At 43.1% G+C, this 15,822-nt stretch overlaps 1 protein-coding gene across 1 annotated transcript in view; it reads right to left on the bottom strand.

Annotated features, from left to right (window-relative positions):
• Positions 1–15,822, bottom strand: part of VMP1 (vacuole membrane protein 1) — a 63,274-nt gene that overhangs the window by 4,547 nt on the left and 42,905 nt on the right. The window contains exons 8-10 of the mRNA XM_066563366.1: positions 13,624–13,704; positions 10,121–10,237; positions 7,366–7,427 (exon numbers count right to left, since the gene is read on the bottom strand). Coding sequence (XP_066419463.1) covers positions 7,366–7,427; positions 10,121–10,237; positions 13,624–13,704 — 260 coding nt within the window. The remainder of the gene's footprint in view (positions 1–7,365; positions 7,428–10,120; positions 10,238–13,623; positions 13,705–15,822) is intronic.

Here is a 15,822-nt window from a genome sequence, read left to right as displayed (position 1 = left end):
TCAGCTCCTATTTTTGGTACATTTGTAAAGATTTTAATTATGAAAAAAATGTGCCCAGATTTAAATGGGGAGTAAAAAATAAGCAGAGGAAAAACCTAGAAAATCAGGGATCCACATGAAATTCTTGAAGTCCTATCTCGGCAGCACAGGGTTGGTTACTGGTGCTTTTTTGGAAAAAACTTAATAATTTAATTTAAAAATTAATTAGTTTAATTAAAAAAACAAACCATTTAATCGTCCACTTATGTTTCACCTGATATCCATAATCTTAAATATAAAAATCTTTAAAATAATTTCATTTGATTGAAGTGAGTTCTATATCCCTGCAAAGCTCACAAATCCAGCCCAGAGACCCCTCGGTGCTGACCCGAGGAGGGGAGGGGGAATTGGGGATGAATTTTGTGGGATCCGGGTGGGACCAGGCAGGGCCAGATTTGCATCACAATTCCTGCACTCAGCACCTCCAAAATCCCGCAAATTTCCCGGCACTGCAGCAGGAAGATGCTGGAAGATAACCCCGAATAATCCAAAGCCAATTCCCTGTGCTCCTTCGGGAATCAAACCCGGCGGCTTTCAAACCCAGAATATGGAAGGAGAAATTCTGATTCAGAAGTTGTTTTCATCCAGAAGTTGTTTTAGAAACTCTTAATGTTAAATATTAATTTTTTTGTTAGGATTCATCCTGATTCTTTGCTAAATTTTAGTGTTTCACAAGGAGTTGAAAATGAGAACAGGCTCCCCGAAATTGCAGCAGCCTCTGGTAATCCTAAATTCACTAAAATTGTAACATTTTAGTCAAAACCCATGATTTCTGTTCTAATAATACAACAGAAAACACCCATAAAAAATTAGGATTCACTGAAGAAACACTCTTGGTGCCTGTTTTCAGAACAATTACCTGGTATTTGTAATTAAACAGATGCACTTTTTCATTTTTTTAAACTCAGAGCTACAATTTCTATCCAAAAGACAAATTCTAAAGCTCTTTTCCAATAAATAAAACAAAAGTCCCCATCTGTTTGAAGCAGCACATGACAGAAATTCAGCAAAGTTGCTCGAGGATTATTTTAAAAGTTACACCAAGAACCTGCAGAGTCTGACTCCAAAAACTTCCAGTCCAGTTACAGCAAATCTGAGTTTAAATTTATTAATTTGCTTTTCCAAGAACACCTGTCAGCAGCTGCACCTCAAATGCCTTTCACTGGTTGTTAAATGATTTTTTTGGTAACTTTAAATCTTTTTAACAGAACCTTTGGAACTACAGGAAAGTTTTTCTCAAAGGCACCAGGATGAAGCACCAACCCAGAGGAGAAAGAATTGTGTTTTCCCTGGGCCAGCTCACAAAAAGTAGGAAATTGTTTGATATTCCAGTCATCTGCATTTTTACTAATATTAAAATACTTATTTATAACTATTTAATAATGGTATTTGCATTTCTGGAAGACATAATTTTAATCTTACAAGGTCTTTAGGAGCGTGGGTTGCTCCTGAGTGACTGAAATCTCTCAACCTGTGCTTGGAGAGGTTGGGAACACTCAGGGAATTAATTCCAACTCTGCTAAATCCTCAATTACAGTCTCTCTCAAATGCTGTGTCAGTGTCATTGCACCAATATCTCACAAAAATCTGTCACACCATACACTAGGATATAAAATTCCCATTTTAGCAAAGCATATGGGGATATCTGTTCACTTTTCCAGGGGGAAATGGTGGAATTCCCAAGTGTTTTCCAAAAAAAGATGTTGCCACTGTGGACTCAAATTTTGGGGACAAAACCATGGGATTTTTCATGAGTGAAAATGTAAAAGTTTACAGAAGTTTCTGATGAATAGCCCTGAGCTGTTCTCAAACTGCTCCTGATACAATTAAAGATGGAAATGGGACCCTCAGAGCAGCCAGCCCTGAGTCTGAGCCCTGAGAGCAACTGGGACCCATCCCAGTGGGATGTCAGGAAACTGGGAGCACTGGGGGGTCACAAACAGGGGAGTTAATATTTACTTTAATTTAATTTAATCACAGAAATTCTAACCTGGAGGGAAAGCAGAGCCCCGTGGGGGAGCAGGAGGTGCAAACAAGGCTGGACACACCTGGGGAAGGTGATGCAATATTGAGTCAGGCTGCACTTTATGGATAATCCCTCCAATATTCACAGCCCTCAGCTTGGAAAATCCCTCTGACTCCACACACTGGGGCAAACAGCAGCAGCTCTTGCCCAGATTCAGCTTCTTGGGCCGAAAGAGGCAGAGCAATTCATCCTTTGGGAAATGGCAGCAGAGTTCCACATGAGGAGCACAGGGCAGAGCTCTGACACAGCAGCAATGCCCAAGGCCAGGGATTATCTCCTGCTGCAGAAAAGGGAGGGAAGAGGCACTGAGGGATGCCACAAAGAAAGGGAACGTGCTGGGATGGGCTCCTCCCTGCCCGGACCTTCAGCTCTTTACAAACAGATTATTTCAGTGGATTATTGACAGCCAGGCCAGAGGGGAAGGCAGAGGCTTTCACCTTCCCAGCCCTGGTGGAAAACATCACAATCCCACCAACACCAACTGTGTGAGATTCCCATTTCTCCATTCCTCTGTGGGAACACCAGAAAAATCCATCCTGCAGCTCCAAAGCAATGAAACATTTAGGAATAGGCACTGGATTTGGGGATTTTAATATTTAGGGTATTTTAGCCACCCCTCCCTCACAAGTTTCACTCCAGCACAGTGGGATCAACTTCTTTGGAAGTCAGGTATTTTAAAATCATTGAAAAACAGATTCCAGTGGAAATATTTTTATGCCACTGGCCAATTAGCAAAGCTGATTCATTTGCATAACGTGTCCCCTGTCTCAACAGGGCACCTTTCCTCGGGTGAGCCCTCTGAGCCTTCAATGGTTAATTTTTTTCCAGACAGTGATCTAAACTGGCTCAACGGTTAGTATTTTAATGAGCTGTCATTTCCTGTGCTGATAAAGATTCTCACAGTATTTAAACCATCCACTTCCCCGAGGCTCCACCACCAGCAGGACCCTGCAGTGACTCACAGGGGCTCAGCCTGAGCCTGACTTAGCCCTGCGAGCTGGGCCTGCCCAAAACCTGGCTTAGGTTTAGGGAAAACTGGGGCTGGGGCTGCCCAAAACCTGGCTTAGGCTTAGGGAAAACTGGGGCTGCCCAAAACCTGAATCCTGGGAGCAGAGGCTGCCCAAAATCTGAATTAGGCTTAGGGAAATCTGGGGCTGGGGCTGCCCAAAATCTGGTTTAGGTTTAGAGAAACCTGGGGCTGCCCAAAACCTGAATCCTGAGAGCTGAGGCTGCCCAAAACCTGAATCTTGAGAGCTCAGACTGCTCAAAACCTGGATTAGGTTTAAGGAAACCCGGGGCTGCCCAAAACCTGGGTTAGGCTTAGGGAAACCTGGGGCTGCCCCAAACCTGGCCCCTGGGGTCTAGGGCTCCCCAAAGCTGGACCCAGCTCCCTGTCCAGCCTAACCTGGAGTAGGCAGAGCCCCAGTTCAGCTCTGGGGCTGAGCTGTTCCCCGTGCCCAGAGCTCTGAAGCTGCAGAAAATAAATCTGCTTTATGGTCAGGTTTAACAGGCAGGTTTGGGGGTTAAAAGCTTCATGTGCTCTCTGAGATGGGGGAAGGAAGGATCCTGGTGGAGGTTCCAGGGGTAGCATGGGCCCAGGTCTGTCCTGGTTCACCTGAGCCACACTCCAGGGGCCAGGGCAGCCCAGGAGGCTCCAGGGCTTTCTTCCCTGGGACATTCTGTTATGTTCCACCAGTGCTTTCAAAATGAGGAATTGCAACATCTCTGACCTGCCCGTCCTCAGCTCTGCTCACTGCTGCTCTTTGGAACCAAACTTCTGCTTGCTTTTTAAAGATTCCTTTTTGAAAAACTCAATTTAGGGAAAAAAACCTTTGCTTATTCAGTAAAATCCTTCAAGCCTTTTGCAAATAAACTCTTCTAATTCTGTTGTGATCCACTGGCAGCCTTTCAGCACCAAAGCTCCTCAAATTTCAGCCACATCTGTGTCCCTTTCAGGGCAATAAAGCCATTTTTGTGTGGAGCTGCTCTGCTGTGCTCAGGACACATGCCCCAGGTTTCTGGTGTACCTGTGGCAGGGAGGTTGTTGAGTTTTCAACCAACAATGTCAAGGGGATTGGTTTAACCTTCCCAAATTCCTCCCTGGAGGCTGTGAAGCCACTGCCCAGCTCTTCCCAGCCCAGGACAAGATTTCTGCTTGTCCCTTTATCAATTCTTGCCTTGTGCTCGAAAGAAATAACCTCAACCTGTACTGTAAATTATTTTTGACTAAAAAAACCCCAACAATCTTGAAGCAAACTTTCCAGTTAGCTCAGTCCCCATGATCTCATTTGTGCTTTTTTGGTGAAAGGAACACCACGCTCCCTTTACCAGCATCAACTGAGATTAAGCTGTAAGCCAAGAATTATGGCACAAGAAATAGCAGCAAACTGGTTTGTCCAGGCAAAGCTTCCAGTACCTGGGACCAAAAAACTGCTTTTCTTTCACTGTGCAATCACTGCCACTGCCCTGCAGAGCTGGGGAGGGGGGGAAGATCTTCCACAAAAGCCACTGGGTTAGGGACACTTCAAGAGCACTGATATTTTTGGGTGGATTTCCCAGAGTTTGCTGGATTCTCAGAGGTAACACCCACGAGAAGGGACTTAAAAATCAAAGCAGCAAAATCTCACTGGCTTCTGTTTGAACTCCAGTTTATGCAGTCAGTAATTAAGTGAATAATGAGTCTTTCAGAACTAACAAGGCATCAGAGAGGCTGTGGATGCCCCATCCCTGAAGTGTCCCAGGCCAGCACTGGAAGGTGAGGGATGGGACTGGATGAGCTTTAGGATCTCTCCCAAGCCAAACCATTCTGGGATTCTCCTTTAGGTAGGAATTCACTGGTTTTGCTGTAGGATCCAGCCCTGGGCCTGAGCACCTCTTGCAGGAACAATCCCAGACACTCCAGCCCTGGAGTTCACCATTAACCACAGCCAGAGGGAATCTGTGTGGGCAGGGTGGGATTTCTCCCTACAAAAATGTAGATTTTTTTCTTTCTTTCTGACCATTTCCCACCAGAATGGATCCCACAGTTTAGGGGATGCTGTGTGCTTTCAGAACTACCTCTTCAGTAGTTTTCTGGGAATTCTTAACCCACATTTAAAGCTGCCCCTTCCCAGAAAACATCACCCTGCTCTGGAGCACTCTGCACAGTGGGACTTCACCAACAGCTGGAGGTGAAAAACAGGAACAGAAAGATGGGGGAGCCCAGAACCCCCCAACACACGAGGAAATTAAAGAGTTTTATAAAATCAGCAATAAACCCTTGCTGAAGTGACAGAACACACAACAACTCCAGAGCACCCTGCCCCAGCAGAGCCCAGGGAGGGCAGGGTCCTCTCCCAGCCCAGAGCAGGAGCTGCTGGGACAGGCTGGGAATTCCCAGCCCCAGGGAGCTCCAGCACCTCTGGAAATCCTCCTCAGCTTGGATTTGCACCTCATACAATCCCCACTGCTCAAACTCACTCATTCCCAACAAGGTTTGTTGCCAAAAAATCCTACCAAAATTTAAAATTTTCTGTAAACAGCTTCTTAATTTCCTGCCACGTTTTCTTTTCTGTTTCCTTTTTTTATTTAATGAATAGGAAAAGTATTTTATGATCTGTTTGTAAAGGAGACCTAGACAAAACTGTAAAATCAAATTAAATGATATGAAATGCCTGGTTATGGCAGGCTCAGTGAGGGACCCAGCAGCACCCAGTGACAATAAAAACAAGGTCTGCACATCAATCAGTTTTGCTTTTTGAATAAAAAATCACAAAATTGTCAAGAAATTCTCCCTGGCTTATAAAATCAGATTTTTCTCAGACTTTATCTCACAGCTCAATCTTCAGTCTAGGTTCCATTTATCCTGGCTATCAAATTGTTCATTATTTGCAGGTATTGTGCTCAGACATTTCCTATTGTTTAAGAGCAACAGCCCTGAGAAAGCAAAGCCTAAAAGTCATCGTGGTGGATAGGATTTGATTAAAATGAAGTTAGTGCCCATGAAACAGAGCTCTGCTTTAATTCAATAATAGGGCTTTTAGAGCAAGGTATTGTTTAACATGTTTGAGGCTCCCCTCCACCAGAAATTGATGAGGTAATGCTGGAGACAACTTGAGCAAAGTCAAGGGTACCAGGACATTCCAAAAATCTCACTGTCTCCCAGGAACATTTTTTACCTCTGACATCAACCCTCCAATAAAGCCCGAGTCCAGCAGAGCTCCTGTGAATGCACTCGAAGTAATTCAATGCAAAATTATCTCCAAGACAGATGAAGTAGGAAAAATCTACTGGGTTTGGCTGAAAGCATCCACAGGAGAGTAAATCCTTGGAAATGTACCTGAGCTAGGGGCAGATCAAACTGTCTGCAGTGACTGATGCTGAGAAAAACTCAGGATGCTTAAAAGAAACCACATTTCCCTCTCTCCCTCTCTTTTTGAAAATAATGTTCACAGCAACAAATTAATTTTGAGTTTTGGTAGAGAGCAGATGATTGGAGTAATAAAGCCAGGATTTGTTTCATCAGTGAAATGCCCTGCAAGGTTCTTCTGACACTCCTTTTCTTTTTCAGCATCACTGCTTGGAGTTTTGGTTTAAGAGGAATTATTTCCAGACATTCCTCTCCTGAAACTTTTCTTGAGGAGTGTGGTTTTTATGTGAAAATAGTTCTTACACTTTGGGCAGCAAAATATCCATGTACCCCAGAGAAGAGACTTTGTAAAAGCAGGAACACCTCAACATTTGTTTTATGGATTTATGTTAGGCTGGATTCATTTTAGTTTTAAAAAATCCAAACCAAACCTTCTCAAAACCAGGACACTTTGTCCATTTCCACAGAATTTAACAGAATGGGGACCAAGCTCCACAGACCAAATTTCTCATTCTGGTGTTTTATGAGTGATTTGATGTTGTAAATGTATGAGGTACTTCCACTTAAGGAGGATGTTTATTTTCAACCTTAAACCCAGCATAAAATCTCAGGTTTTTAATATGGAACCACAGCATTCTCTGATTTTTTTTTCTATAAATACAATTTTCTAGAAACATTCTCATTTTTTACCCACTACGCCCTGCAGAAAACCAGGGCAGACACCCCATAAATGCAGGGATGTGGGAGTGGAGGGGCTGAATTTTGGTTTGGGCTGAAAGTTCTGTGCTGATCCCACAGCCCTGAACCTCAGGGCCAGCAAAACCCTGCAGGGGCTGGGGGAAGGAGCTGAACCCTGCACCAGAACAGCCCTGAGCTCCCTGAGCTGCCTCTGCAGGGCTTTCCCCTTGCTGGGAGCAGGCAGGCGTGAATTCCTGAGGCGGGAGTTACTCACCCGATGAGGGCCACCATCTGCTCCACGATGTGCTTGCTGAAGGTGATGATGACAAAGAGTTTCTGTGGAAGGACAAGAGCAGTCACACCAAGCCTGGAGCCACCTTGTGCTCCTTCCCCAGCAGCTCCTGCCCACCTTTCCCTGCTCTCCTCTTTCTTTCTCAGTATTTTCAATATTTCAGTATTTTCAATATTTTCAGTATTTTCAGTATTTCAGTATTTTCAGTATTTTCAATATTTTCAGTATTTTCAATATTTTCAATATTTCAGTATTTTCAATATTTCAGTATTTTCAATATTTTCAATATTTCAGTATTTTCAGTATTTCAGTATTTTCAATATTTTCAATATTTTCACTATTTCAGTATTTCCAATATTTTAACTATTTCAATATTTTCAATATTTTAACTATTTCAATATTTTCAATATTTTCACTATTTCAGTATTTCCAATACTTTCAGTATTTCAGTATTTTCACTATTTTCACTATTTTCAATATTTTCACTATTACAATATTTTCAATATTTTCACTATTTCAATATTTTCAATATTTTCACTATTTCAGTATTTTCAATATTTTAACTATTTCAGCATTTCCAATATTTTCAGTATTTCAATATTTTCAATATTTTCACTATTTCAATATTTTCACTATTTCAGTATTTCAAATATTTTCAGTATTTCAGTATTTTCAGTATTTTCAATATTTTAACTATTTCAATATTTTCACTATTTCAGTATTTTCAATATTTTCACTATTTCCAATATTTTCAGTATTTTCACTATTTTCAATGTTTCACTATTTTCACTATTTTTTATTTTACTCCTCAGAGAAGAGGCAGGAGAGCAAAGAAGAGCTGTTCCCTTTCTGGCCCTGTTTGCTCACAGTTTGCATTTCTTGCCGTGTTTTTGCTGCCCATTCTCATCCTCCCCAAACTCCCATTCCCAGAAGCTCAAGGTCACTTTACTCTGTCAACAAGGTCCGAGAAATTCAGAGAAATTCACAGCCCCTCACACAAACCCCATCACAGAGGGGAAAATAACCCCGATTCAGACAGAAACAGGAAAAAGAGAAAAGAGCTTTGGGCACCTGTGATGGAACAGAATAATCACAGTCCCTAATAATCACAGTCCTAACCCTAATCCAAAATGTATCCTAAAACTCCTCAAAACCAACTTAGCACAGTGATATTAAATATGAAAATCTAACCTAGCAAGTTTTACCCCTAAATAAAAATCAAACCTGTAATTCCAAATATATTTAATAATATTAAAAACTATTAAACATATTAAAAGACAAACTTCAAATACAACTTCAACCTTACAAGAAAAAAAAGTCCATGATTTAGCTAATAAAATTTTACAAAACTAACTACAAAATCATTACCACTGAAGCAAACCAGGATGTAAAACTGAAATGGAACTGACATAATTTGAGTAAGGCAATAGAAAAGGAGTCCCAGGATGGCCACTGCAGCAGTCACTCACTTCCTGTCTGAACATTGCATTCAAAGCCTTTTCCATGACTCTCACATTTCCTAAATTCCAAGTCCAGCCAGATCACTCCAAAAAATCAAGGCTATTGCACAAGGGTGTGCTTGAAAAAGAGAATTAAATTACAAAATCATGATTTATCAACTGTACAAGGCACTGGGAAATGTTTTTTCACTTACATGGGATCTGAGTGTGGAGCACTATAAATTACACAGCAAACACTGTGGTAGCTGAACAAGGTAATTAAAATAATAAAAGGAATATTATCTAATATTATTTCACTTTTCTGTGCTGCCAGAACACATTTTAGCAACATATGGATTTAAAAGCAGAGGAAAATTCAACTAATACAAAAATAAGTGTGGAGAAAAAGTTGTTTTATCCCAAGAAATGGAAGAATTTCCAAATCTATTTATCGTTTTCTGCTTAACCACTGGGCAAAATAAAACAACCATTTTAAAAAATGATGGGAATAAAAAGCTTGTGTTTAGGGCAAAATAAAGATTTTAAAGCAGCCTGATGAGGCTGTAACACGAAATATTTTTTTTACTAAAAGCTTCTGTTATTTTGATGGGAGTCACAGCAGAGATTTCCAAACAACAGAGGCAGAGACGCTGCAAAAACCCAAACTCAGCTGAAAACATCCCAAACACAGAGTGAGCTCCAGCCCTGACCACACCAGCAAATCCCCCAGGGAATCCAGACCCCAGCTCTCCTCGGAGCAGGGTGATGCATTTCCAGGAGAATTCCACATTTTGTGCAAACAACTGCACGTCAAACTCAGCACATCCGACCTGGGACACCAGAGCTGCCCCAAAACTGCAGCAAATCCACCCAGAGTGGGCTGGGCCAGCCCAGGGCTCCCCGGGCTTCTCTCAGCGAGCTCAAAAGGGCATTTCAAAGTGCAAAGGAGCGTTTGGTACCAAAAAGGAGCTCACTGCTGGAGCCCTGGCAGGCTGCTGAAGGCTGCAGGTAAATACTTTGGCTAACCACCAATTTCCTGAGCGGGTCAGCAGCTATAAATTACTCACTGGCCTCAGTTTGGAGCAGCCCAGCAGCTCCTTTATTGTAAATCCTTTGCACCAAATTAATTTCCATTACTTCAAGTCGGGCAAGGAGACTGCAGGATTCATTCCCAAGTGATACAGGGGAACAGGCAGGGAAAAAAATATCAAAGTTTCAAAGGTTTCATCCCCAAATAACACAGTGGAACAGGCAGGGAAGGAATCAAAGTTTCAAAGGTTTGAGGGGGCAGCACTTGCCTGGATGTGCATTTTAATCACAGCTTTTCCAATCAAGGTTGCACCGAAGAAGGTCCAGAAGGGAACCAGAAAGTGGCCACAAGTTATCCCAGCCAGGTCAAACAGGGGGTTTGGGATCTGTGGAGTGCAAGGGAAAGAGGTTCAGGAATTGCAGCACACATTGGATGGACAGGAACACCCCAGAGGCTGGAATTTTGAAAAATGAACAGTTTCCCCTTCTCCAGCTTGATCCAAAACTTTTGTGCCTTAATAATTACAGAAATGTTGATGTCCCACCACATCACTTCAGTCTCTGGGATTCAGCTAGACAATGTCCCAGACAATTCCATTCTCAAGGTCCCTCCTTACCCCTGGATCCTGAAAAAAGTTAATGAAAAGTTTTCCATGTGAAATGCACAGAAACCACAGCAAAGTCATTTTGAGTGATTTATCGAATTTTCTCTCTGACAAGGACATCACTCTTGGAAGCCAGAGCTCCAACTGATCCCCAGTGATTTCCAGCTGAGAAACTACATTAAAAACTGGCATTTATGGTCATATGTATCCAGTTTAAAAACACTGATTAGATTTTATTAAGCATATGCATTTCATTTAAAATTAAAAGAATTTTTTATTATTATTAAACTGCTGGCCTGACTTTTGGTATTGTGATACTATCTGTAAAATATTTTTGAAATGAAATCAAGAAAGTGTCTGAATTCCAACCTTTCCCTCTCAGGCTGGAGCACAGGGGCAGTGTCTGAGCAGGGGCACTCCCAGGAGCAGTGTGGTACTGCTGGGGTTTTGTGATTTCAAAAATTGGAATAAAGAGGGCAGATACAGAATAAAGGACACTGCTCCAATCCTGCAACCTGTGACAAAGGTTGCACTGGACTGCTGGAGAGCAGAAATTCAGATTTATGAGCAGCCACAGCAGCACCTGCAGAGGGAGAAATCTGAACTGGGTTCAAACCATGGGTCCCTGAGCAGGCTCCACCTGCCCTGCCCACCTGGGAAAGCTACTGTGGCCACAGGAGCTGGGATGATTGTTCCAGAACCTTCTGCTCCTGCTCCTGGAGCTGCCAGGGATTGCTCCAGAACTTTCTGCTCCTGGAGCTGCCAGGGATTGTTCCAGAACTTTCTGCCCCTGGGGCTGCCAATGATTGTTCCAGAACCTTCTGCCCCTGGAGCTGTGATTGTTCCAGAACCTTCTGCCCCTGGAGCTGCCAATGATTATTCCAGAACCTTCTGCTCCTGGAGCTGTCAGGGATTGCTCCAGAACCTTCTGCCCCTGGAGCTGGCAATGATTATTCCAGAACCTTCTGCTCCTGGAGCTGCCAATGATTGTTCCAGAACCTTCTGCCCCTGGAGCTGCCAGGGATTGTTCCAGAACCTTCTGCTCCTGGAGCTGCCAATGATTGCCCAGAACCTTCTGCCCCTGGAGCTGTGATTGTTCCAGAACCTTCTGCCCCTGGAGCTGCCAGGGATTGTTCCAGAACCTTCTGCTCCTGGAGCTGCCAATGATTGTTCCAGAACCTTCTGCTCCTGCTCCTGGAGCTGTCAGGGATTGCTCCAGAACCTTCTGCCCCTCGAGCTGCCAATGATTGTTCCAGAACCTTCTGCTCCTGGAGCTGTGATTGTTCCAGAACCTTCTGCCCCTGGAGCTGCCAATGATTGCCCAGAACCTTCTGCCCCTGGAGCTGTCAGTGATTGCTCCAGAACCTTCTGCTCCTGGCAGTGATTGCCCCAAACCTTCTGCCCCTGGAGCCAAGGCTGCTCCAGGCTCTTCTGGGCTGGTGCTCTGAGGGATTTTTGTTGGTTCACAGAAGGTTTTAATCCCTGCAGAGAATTTGGGGCAGGGGTGCTGTGGGTACAGAATTTACTCAGCACATCCCCAGCAAGGTTTTCTCTGTGCTTGTTACTCAAAGTTGCCAGAAAAAGGCCACAAAAACAAGAGGGCAAATTCTCACAAGTCACAGCGAGGAACTTGGGGGCTGACTCTTGCTTTGTTCTTGCCCAGAGCTGCCTTTATATAGAAATAAACTCCAGACAATCCTGACTCCCTTATTGCCACTAAACAACATGACAGTCAGTTGACTTCACTGGATAAGGCTGCAGAATTTTCATTTCCATTTGCTGGGGTTTTTAGGCAGCATTTTGAAGCCACCACTTGAGAGACAAGGACCCACAGCTGGGACAGCCATTACCACTTCACCAGCAAATTCTCATAAAATACACATCAAATAAAAGTGCCTAAAATCCAGGAGGAAGATGACAATTACAGGGGAGGCAAGCACAGGAGGAACCTGGTAGAGAAATGCTGGGATGCCCCTGGGCTGGTGAGGGCACAGCTAAATTCAAGGAGCACCCAGAGGGACAGCTCTGCATTCCTGCTTTTCCAAGGCCTCTGGAACCTTCCACCTCTCCCTTTCTCCTGCAGCTGTTGTGTGAGCACATTTACAAACTCACATTTACAAAGCCCAGGTGTGCCCTGGTGGATCCTCATCCCTCCCCCAGCTCAGGGCTGAGCAGGGCCTGGGCAGCAAGGTGAGGAAGAGGTTAAACCAATGTTTAAATATCACTGAGCAGGAGCTCTGGGCTGTTTACAGCCTCCTCTGAAGGTGTTCACCAACCCCTTCCTCCTGCTCCCCATTCCCCACCTTGCCCAGTCCCTCACCCCTGCCAGCTCCAAGCTGTGCTGGTGACAAGGACAGGGAATGGCTGGGACAGGGATGTGTCAGAGCAGGGAGCTGCAGCTCCTGGGAGGATTTAAGGAGCAGCTTGTAGGATAAACTCACTCCAAACATGAGAGCGTTTGGAAGGATCAGTGAGCAGGAGCTTTATGTCAGCAACTCTGACCAGATGAATGGTGCCACAGGTACCCACACTGAGCAGGCTGTGTCATCTGGTTCAGGAGAACAAGTGTGGAGTGAAAGCCTCAGAGCTGGGTGATGCTGTGGTTATTCCAGACCCCATTGGGATTGGGGGTCCCACACTCTGCAATCACATCCCCCAGTTTGTGTGTAAGGTGAAGAACAAGGCACACCACTCCTACCAGCCCCACAGACAGAGGTAAACCTCCAATGTTATTTTTTTATTCTGAAAGAAGAGCATAAAAAACTAAAACAGCATCACTGGAGATGCTCCTTTCACCTCTTGATTAAAGAAGCCATGAGCAGCTTGTAGCTCCACAGCCACAACTGAAATTTCCTTCCTTTTTCTGCCCTTTCTGGTTCCTAATGGCCCAAAGAGCAGATTTGGGAGGGCTGGAAGGGGTGGGTGGACACCCTAACCAGGATTTCTGCAGGGACTTTTCCACTCTCAATCCATGCACACCTCTGGATCTGAGGATGCCAAGAATTTCAAATACAGTACACCAAGACCTAAAGAAATAAGAACACAATTCCAGCAGCTTTTGTCTCCCTGAGAGACACAGAAAGTGCAAACAAAAATGAATTGCATGGCAGGACATGCAAGAGCTGCATTTTGTGCCCACAAATTTCCAATTTCCTGGGAAAACTCACCGAGGCACAGGCCAGGATCCCAAAGAACCCAACCTTCTGCACCAGGTTCTGCACGGCCACCTTCGCCCGGGAAGCGAAGTCCTGAAACAGGAAAATCAGATTATCCACGAGGAAAGCCCACCTGAACAGAGCTCAGAAAGTGTGATATCCCCAGGACTGCCCCGCTGGGACCTGCAGGAATTTCAAACCAGGAAAGCCAGTGTGAAACCCAGAGTTTAGAGGGCCAGTGGTGCTGGAATGTGAGCACCCCATGCACTGAGTTTGGTTTTTCCTCACCCTGTGAGTGGCACTGAGCTCCCACTGCTATGGAAACAGATTTTCCATTATTTATTTCCCCATATCTTTGGAATGCCAGTGCTGTTTGTACCTATTCCTTAAACAAGCAGAGGGAATGAATTCCTCCAATGCCATTTCCAGAGGTAAAAAGGAACTGAGGACAGAAAGAGCAAAAAAATCCAAATAATCCCGTTATATCCTCAGATCTGCTCTCCCAAACCCAGGATCTCAACCAAAATTGCCAATTCCAGGCACTGCCTACATCAGAGCTGTAAAATTCATTAAAATCCAGAAAGCTGAGCCTAAATTGCTTTCAAAGCAGGGGAGGTGCAGCCCCTGTGAGTGGAGCTGCTCTGCACAAAGCTGCCTCCTTCCATTTTGTGATCAGTTCTTACTCCTGAGGCTCAAAATTTGCCAAACACCCAGAAAACCCCTTAAAAAAAAAACCACCAAAAATAAAGATTCTCAGGAGGAGTTTCTTTGCATGTGAGAAGGGAATTTACAGGAGATAAAATTCTTTTGAAGCAAAACTGTCCAGAAAAATAAAAGCAAGGTCAGTGCTTGGCCACAGCAGTTGCAGAAAGCTGGGAATCCTTGGGAATAGCAAACATTAAAAAATAATTACCCATTCCTCTTTAAAAACCTACAAATAAGCAATAAAATTCTGATTTTTCCAGGAGCAATGCAATAAATTACCCAAGGAAATGACTTTAATCAATAATTAATGATATTCTGAATTCCACCCTTTACTATTGAATTGTAGAATTTAGAATATCATTAATTATTGATTAAAGCAACTGCAGGGTAATCCAGAAAAATCACATTTATGCAATTTGAACTTGGTTACAGTTCTGTTGAAACCTTAAATACTACACACCAAGGAAGGAAAACTGCAGTTATTTTACAATGTTCTTGCATATTATTTAAATTTTGAGCTGTAGAATTGACAACATTTTCTGTGGCAGATTAAAAAATAATAGATCTGTGATGAGACCATTTGCTTCTTTTTACACCCCTTTTTCAAGGAGTAACTTTTCTCCATTACTGTGCTTTCAAACAGTTAAATTCCCTATTTGAAAATTAAAACAAAACAAAACAAAACAAAAACCAATTATTACTCAAGTCAGAATAATTCTATTTATTGTATTTAATGCCTGGAAAAAGAACTCAAAACTGTAAGAAATGAGATTTTCTAAATCTTTCAGCGGGACATTTTTAGCCACAGGGGAATATAAAAACCCTCTAGAATATCCCATAAAGGTGAATTTCCACACTCTGACCAGGAGTTAGAGCTTGGGCTCATGATTACAAAAGGGAAGAGATCAAAATTCACTTTTTAAATGCCAATTTTCCCTGATATTTGTAGGATCCCCCCAGAACACGAGGGATTAAACCTGATCCCAGTGAGGCTGACACCAAACCCTTGAGCTTGTTCTGACAGGAAACAATCTGGAAAGTAAAACTAATTTTATTTTTTTTTTTTTTTTAATTAAAAGAGTGAATTTTGACACGAATTGTTCTAAACAAACAAAACACAACAATTTCCTGAGCACCCAGCCCAAAATTCTTGCAACATCCAGGGCAGTTCCTGCTGCAGCCCCAAATTCCCTCGTGGTTATTTCCAGAAAAACAGAACCCAAAGAGGGGATCCCAGCTCCAGTGGGAGCCCCAGGATTTGGGATGCAGGGAATAAAATACCCTTTTATTTCTATTTGATTAAAAAAAAAATATTTTATTTATTTCTAGGATTTTCCCCAAGGAAAACAACACAAATGCACAGTGAAAAATCTTTAGGATTCTTTACAAATTCATTGAAACACCAAAAAGTGCTAAAGCAGATTCTGTCCTTGGGAAAGGTGTTCTGGAATTGTTCTTTTTAGAAGAACAATTTCTATTTTAGAAAAATACTCTTTTATTTTATTT

This window comes from Molothrus aeneus, chromosome 20 (assembly GCF_037042795.1).
Source record: "Molothrus aeneus isolate 106 chromosome 20, BPBGC_Maene_1.0, whole genome shotgun sequence".
NCBI classification, from domain to species: Eukaryota; Metazoa; Chordata; class Aves; order Passeriformes; family Icteridae; genus Molothrus; species Molothrus aeneus.
The sequence above is the reverse complement of the archived record's forward strand: the minus strand, read 5'-3'. Positions and strand labels throughout refer to the sequence as shown.